Source organism: Pteropus alecto, unplaced genomic scaffold, assembly GCF_000325575.1.
Source record: "Pteropus alecto unplaced genomic scaffold, ASM32557v1 scaffold7, whole genome shotgun sequence".
NCBI classification, from domain to species: Eukaryota; Metazoa; Chordata; class Mammalia; order Chiroptera; family Pteropodidae; genus Pteropus; species Pteropus alecto.
The window spans coordinates 48,192,463-48,200,217 of NW_006494614.1; the positions used below are offsets into that span (position 1 = coordinate 48,192,463).

Below are 7,755 nucleotides of genomic sequence, written 5' to 3' on the forward strand. Positions count from 1 at the left end.
GACAATGCCAGGTTAGACTGTCTCCAACACGTGGCTGAACATTTTCAAAAAGCCCTAGGAAGTAACAAGATAGAAATGATAACAAACTCCTCAGTCCTCTGTGCCCATGCTTAGAGAAATTACAAGTAGAAGGGCCACTGGATGATTCAAGGTATCATACAGTTTAAAAAATAGGACAATTATCCAAAATCTGCCCCATAATGCCACTTAAAGGAAACCACTCAACAGACAATTTGAGAAGTTTATGTAAATATAGATGAACAACAATACGGTTTCTTGTCAATACAGGTGCCACTACATTTACTATTAATTCCAGTACCAAAGAAAGTCACATTGCTCGCAATACTCAAACCACTGAAGTCATGGGAATTTCTAACAATCCTAAGTCCTTTTCCATGTCCCATTACAATAATGATTATTTTGAGGTCATTACCAGAAACACTCCTTTCTTCTCCACGGCACTTTCCTATAAATGTCATCATTAAAAATCTACTTTACAAAAAGCACCACCAGAAGAAATGTACTGCAGACTAAATATTTTCAGGAGTCACAGAAAACTCTATTGCCGATTATCCAATTATAGCTATGGATATTAGCATATTGATTCAAAAAATAATCAAATAATTGGCCATTGTACTAGAACCCCTGAGGGGAAAAGAGGCACAATAATTAGAGTCAAACTCATGAGAGTTCGAATAAACTCTGTTGATGTGTTGCCTAAAATTCTCTCAATGCTGAAGGTAAGGAAGATCTAAGTCAATTAATACAGACTTAATATAGTAAGAATTATCCCCTGCATTAGTCCAAGCAATATGTCTTGTTTTACCTGCTTTATATAAAACCCCAAAACTGAGACGGTAGATAATATAGATTCATCCCATATCTCTGAGCTATTAACCAAAGAGTTATACCTCTTTTTCTAGTACTGCCTAACTCTTTGATTCTATCTCTATTTACTTTCATGTCCTAGCTGAAGATAGCCAATGCCTATAGCTTTCACTAGTGAAAAATCAACAATTTACCTGGAAAGTTATGCTTCAGGCATTTACTGAAAGCCCATCCTACTCTTCTCAAGCCAAATCAAGATCTTAAGGATATGCAGCATCTCAACTCAAAATTCTAAGATTGACTCTATAGCTCTCTTTGTAAAACTTCCAAGGAGAAAAATTTTAATTCCACAAAATAATGGTTCATTATGCAGGGTTCAGCAAACTTATTCTGTGAAGGGCCACATACTAAATATTTTTGACTTTGTGAGATATACAGTCTCTCTTGCAGCTATTTAATTCTATTATACAGTAAGAACAACTTATAAGTGAATAAGAATGACTGTGTTCCATTAAACTTTACTTATGGACCCTAAAATTTGAGTTTTATATATTTTTTACACATCATGAAATAATATTCTTTGATTTTTTCCATTATTTAAAAATGTAATAACCATTCTTATCTCACAGGCTATAAAAAAACAGCCAGTGGGCTGAAGTTGGACAGTAGGCCAACCCCTGATCTACGCCATGATATGCTGGCTAAGGAAGGACATAATCTAATGAGAGATTACAAATTATCCAAAATCATCCAAGGCCAACCACTAAAGACAATTAAGATGATTTCTGGGATTAACTGGGTGTTCTAAAGTATAGGTAGCAAGCTTTTTTGAACTAGGCCTCTGTGTGGTTTGACTTAAACATCTTAGAACCATTCGCACAAAACACAGAAACCAAAAAAAACCATCGGTAACCTCAAAATATTTCTTCAACGACCATCATTGCTGATCATCCAATCATCATAAACCTTTCTTTCTGAAAGTACATAATAGGAGAGGCCATGGTCTAAGGGCATTAATGACTTGCACACATCAAAGACTCATTGCTTATTACTATCCATCCCCGGATCCGGTAGCAATGCTTTTTATCTTTCCTCAGAAAAAAATGCAGTCTGAGTTAAATTAGTCTAAGGATCTTCAGATCCTTTACAAGGTTCATCTTTCTTTTTTATGGTACCACATTCAATACAATCCCTGTTGTTAACTGAAAATACCTGACGTTTTTGTTAGTTGATTAATTACCATACAGTTCCTTCACCTCATTTGACTGTTCGCCAATATAACACTCTTTTTATTTTTTTTAGCTTTATTGAAATATAATAGACAATTCGTTGCTCATATTTACATTGTACAATTCGATGAGGTTTTTTTCGGTTATACTTGGCATACAATAATATACCAGTTTCAGTTATACCAGTACAGCATTGTGATCGGAGATATACATAACTCACAAAGCGATCACTCCACTAAATCTAGTACCCCTTTTCCCCTTACATATTTATTACATTATTAAACATCTTCCTCATGCTACACTCTACATCTCCATGTCTATTCTGCAACTATCCATTTGTACCTCTTAACCCCTTTGCCTTTTTGCCATCCCTCTAACCCCTCTTCCATATAGCAGCCCTCTAAATATTCTCTGTATCTATAAGTTTATTTCCACTTTTGTTGTTGTTGTTGATCTTGTTCTTTAGATTCCACATGTAAGTGAAATTATGCAATATGTTTTTCTCTATCTGACCCATTTCATTCAGTGCAATACCCCCTAGGTCCATCAAGGCAATAACTTTTTCCATCCCCTTTCTTTTAGTCTCCGTGTGTGTCTTTTAATCTGAAGTGAAAATCTTGTAGACAGCATATGTAGTGGTCTTGTTTTCTTATCCATACAGACCACTCTACCTTTGGTTGGAGCACTTAATTCTTTTCCATTTGAGGTACTTCTGTAGTTATTAACATTCTTTATTACTGTTTTTGATACATGTTTTTTCTTCTTAAAGAAGTCTCTCCAACATTTCCTGTAATACTGGGCTGGTGGTGATAAATTCCTTTAGCTTATTTTTGTCTGGGAAGCTCTTTATCTGTTCTTCAACTCTAAATGATAACTTTGCTGAATAAAGTATTCTTAGTTGTAGATCCTACATTTTCACCACATCAAATATTTTGTGCCAAGTCCTTCTGCCCTGCATGGTTTCTTTTGAGAAATCAGCTGCTAGTCTTATGGGTGCTCCCTTGTAGATAACTGCTTTTCTCTTACTGCTTTAAAGATCCTCTCTTTATATTAAACTGTTGGCATTTTAGTTACGATGTGTCTTGATGTAGGCCTCTTTGGGGTCCTCTTTCTTGGGACTCTCTGAGCTACCTAAAGTTGTATATCTATTTCCTTCACTAGGTGAGGGTAGTTTTCCATCATTATTTCTTCAAATAGTTCTTCGACATCTTGTTTTCCTTCAGGTTCCCCTATGACACAGATATTTTACATTTAATAGTGTCCCATAGGCTCCTTAAATTATTATTATAGTTTGGCTTTTTCTTACCATTCTAATTGAATGTCCTTGGCTTCCTCATCCTCTCTCTCTAATGGTGGTTTGATCGTCTTCTTCATCCACTGTTTATTCCATCTAATATACTCTTCATCTCAGATAATGTGTTCTTTATTTCTGACTGGTTCCCTTTTATAATTTCCATTTTTATGTTTTTTATCTCTTTGTTCAAGTTCTCACTGAATTCATCTACTCCTCCCCTAAGTTCACTGAGCATCTTTATTATCAGTGTTTTCAACTCTATCCGTTAGATTGCTTGACTCCACTTTTCCTTGATCTATGTTCTGTACTTTCATATGGATTCTGCTTCTTTGTCTTCTCATTTTGGCTGCCTTTTTACGACTGTTTCTATGTACTGAGCAAAGCTCCTAAGTCTCCTAGTCTTATTAGTATCTCTTTGTGTAGTAGGTGTCCAGTGGCACAGTTGTGAGAGGGGTTCAGCTGCAGGCAAGTTTAGCCCCGGCCTGTTCCTCTCTGGGGCCTCCTGTTAAGATTCAGCAAGCAATCCACAGATGCTGTGCTTATAGTTGCCTCAAGAAACCATAACAGATACGGAGGTCAGCTGCCACCAGTGTGAGTCTTGGCTCTACTCAGCAAGGAGCACCTGACTTACCAAGTGGATCGGGTAGAGCCCTGAGTAGGGGCAGGCTGAGTTTCAGGGAATCCTCTAGGCGGAGAAATCTCTGCTATCCAGTTTGATGACATCTCAGCTATGGCAGCACTGGATGCACATACTGGGAGGAGGGAAGGCTCAACAGAGAAACAATGGATACTGCTGGCACTTCTGTCTGGGAGAGATCCTCACTTTGGCCCTCACTCCAACAACTCAGTGTCACCCTGTAAGTCCCTGGTGACCCCGAGCAGCCAACCGGGTTCTGGAACTCAGAGCGAGCAGATCATCACTGTAAAAGTTCGCTCGTGGACACGGCCCCTTTAAGAGGCGTCTGCAGCTGCCACAGCCTGTGTCCCACTCAGCCACGCGGGACTGGGCAGCTTCGTCTCTTCACCCCCTCCTACCTTCTACTGTTGCAAATTGATTAATTTTTTTCTCTCCCTAGTTGTTCATCTAGATCCCAGGTGAGTTTCCTTGCTGTTTGCTCCAAGTTTCTGTCACAACTTTGATTTGGTCGCAAGAGGGATGAACAAAGGCTTTATCATGCATGCCATTTGCCCCTCCTCTGTAGCGCTTTTAATATAGCGACTGTACTATCCTTACTGGTGAAGGAGAATCTCATTATTTCTGTAATTACAGAACTGTCCATGCCTGGAATGGTTCTTTTGGATGCTCCTATACCAAATCTTCATTTAATATTGTTTATTGATAGGTTTCATTTTAAAAATTAAAAAAAGTAACAGGCTGATTACACAATAATTTTTCTAGATTCTCTTATGTAACTTCAAATCCATTACCAGATATCAAATTGCCTCAAGTCACCAAAATATTGCTCTCACTAGGATATGTGAGATTGTTAAAAACGAAACGGTACCTATATACATTGATTGCTTGTTTTCTTTTAAAGTAATTCACAACTTGGAAATCTATTGTGAAAAAAGAGGTTTTTAACTGTTTCAGGTTTCCAAATAAATTGCTGCCCTACAGGTAGAGGTCCAGAGTGAAAGAGACATTAGTGGAAATGGTTTAGCAAATTATCACACTAAACACAATGCTCTGACTAAATTCCTTAGTCAAGGGTATAAAATAGATAAGAAAGACCAATCCATGGAGTTCAAAAATTGTAGCATTAATACACGAAATGTGGCCCCCAATTCTGAAAAGAAAGACTAGAACTAATCAGGTTGCCAGATTCATGGTGGCCACCTGATAGCACCAATTAATCTCAAATAGATACTTTCCAAATCCTCCATGACATAACTCATCACAGTAGAAATAAAATGACTGCAGTATTAAATAAACACCAATGGAGCAATTTTTCTAATATATAAGATGTAACCAGTTCTTTCCTCATCTGAAACCAATGTATTCCTAAAAAAAAAAAAAAAAAACTGTAAACATAAGACATGGATTAGAACCTTGCCCAAAATGACCTTTTGAGGATCTTGAAACAGATTTTGTACAGTTTCTTTCCTCTGTGGGTAATGAATTTGTACTAGTAATTGTGTTTATTTTATGGTTGGGCTAAAGCATTTCCCCATTAAATAGCAACTGTAACTTAAAATGGCTTAAAAACCTATTATATATTTGTGTTCTCTACCTAAGCCATTCTGACTTAGGTATCCTATGATAGGAAAAACATTTTACTGGGATATCTATTCTGATTTATGCAAAATTTTGCTCCTTACTAAAACATCAGCTATCCTTATACACACCATACTCCGGAAAAGTGGGGAAAAGACATGAAATATAAAAACTGAAATCAGCCAAACTATCAAATACCTTTAAAATTCCTTGCCCTCAAGTATTACCCATTTTCTCTTATGCTTTGTGTTCTTCCCCATAAGGAAGTCCTAGAGATATCCTTGTCAACTAGTCACTTGAAGCCTCATGTTTTGGGAATATTTGCAATCAAACTTAACATCAGTCATTTATAAAAACTCTTTCAGCTAAATACTATACATGATTAACCAAGATATCTTAGTCCTGACATTAACAAGAAACAAGCTGGAAAACAGCTCATAGAAAGACTGCCCTTGAACATCAGTGGAAAATGATATTAGATACTCTGAACTCCAGTAGAACAGTTAAAGCAGAAATAATTGAGTCTTGGACACACGTTTCCGAACTAAAATGATATCATTTATCTAAAATAATTGGAAAGGTACAGCCATTAGAAATCATAAACCTAGGTTCTCCAGAGAAGCACTAGAAGTCAATAGCTGATCCAAGGTCCTCGGAACTAGCAAACAACTATATGAAGTAGATCAGCTGTCATCAAAAAACAATGAGAAAAGATTCTCCTGATAAATGCCAAACTCACCTTTGAATGCTTTTGTTCTTTATTTTGTGGTCACACTTTTTGTTTTATTGACTTCAGGTTATACACTGCTATTTAGTCTATCATGTTCCTCTTACTAAAAACAACAATTTGCCCAACCCTAGGATTTCCTAGACAACCACCACTCTAACTATAATTCAGCTCTATCAAACGATTACTAGTGTAGACAATCTGAAAATATGCTGGGCACATCAACCCTTGCCAACTCCTAGCAAATCTGAAATTAATTCTTCTAAAGTGAATTTTGGTTAAAAATTTTTCTAATCAACACCTTAAGAGGTGTTAAACTGCTATCTATTGATTAGATAGAGAGAGAGAGAGACACAGACAGACAGATGGACAGTGCAGTCAGTGGAGGATTGCCACAATTATACTTAAAGATTGTGACTCAACTTGATTATATAAAGCAGTCTAATTCCCAATAATACTTCCCCTTATAGGTTATACTTGTTATTTCCTTGTAGTATTATGGCATATAAAATCCCTAAAAAGACTCAAAAATTTAAAGTCATGAGTTATTCCTATGAATGAGACAAAAGAGCAAATTGTTCAAGTATAGAAATAACTGAAGATAATATAAAGACATTATGATAACTGTATCAGTTTCCAAAAGCTGCTATAACAAATTACTACAAACTTGGTGAGTTATGAAACAGAAATTAGCAACCTGAAATTAACTCTAGTTTAGTACTAAATTAGAGTTATGGTGGCCACCATAAATACATTATTTATCATAATGTATTATAATTGCCTGTTTCATATCGTAGCCCGTGAATTCCATTAAAGCTGGCTGTGTGTTTATTCACCACTATATTCCTGGTGTATAGTACTCAAAAGTCATACAATAAATATTTTTAAATAGTAAGATGATATAATAAAGAAAATAAATATGTTTCCTATTCTGCCTCATCTATGATTGTGAGCTACTTAAAATGCCGAGGAAAATGTAATGTATGTGGTAGGCACACTGTAAAAGTTTATGAAATGCTTAGATAAAAAGGAACTAAATGACAACAGTAAGTTCACAAGTGACCACAGAATTTCCAGTGACTACAGAAAGCAGTAATTAGATTGACTGCATCACTGAAAAAGCCCTCCTACCAATGCTATAGTTCTACTATCGAAATGGAATGAAATTATGTGTATGCTTGACTATCTTCATCTAAAGCCTTTCTCTCCAGGAGCAACACACAACCTTGTACAGAAGAGGGAGTCAATGCAGAACTGTAGATCTATGGAATATGTCTTACCTGTACAAACCATTTGCCTGCATTCAGAGTCGACAAGAAATTCCAAGTGAAGAAGGAACTAGGTCTGAAGGAGGCATTTGGCATGACCTCCCTGATATTGGTTGTTCTTCTCAGGTCATTGTCATGCATGAGAAAAGGCACCTCATCATAACTGCAGGCAGAGGAGGAACAGAGGGGAAAGA

The 7,755-nt window shown here is 36.5% G+C and overlaps 1 protein-coding gene across 1 annotated transcript in view; it reads right to left on the reverse strand.

Annotated features, from left to right (window-relative positions):
* The window catches only part of GDPD4 (glycerophosphodiester phosphodiesterase domain containing 4), a 101,539-nt gene that overhangs the window by 40,408 nt on the left and 53,376 nt on the right, over positions 1-7,755 (reverse strand). The window contains exon 10 of the mRNA XM_015600276.1: positions 7,574-7,724. Coding sequence (XP_015455762.1) covers positions 7,574-7,724 — 151 coding nt within the window. The remainder of the gene's footprint in view (positions 1-7,573; positions 7,725-7,755) is intronic.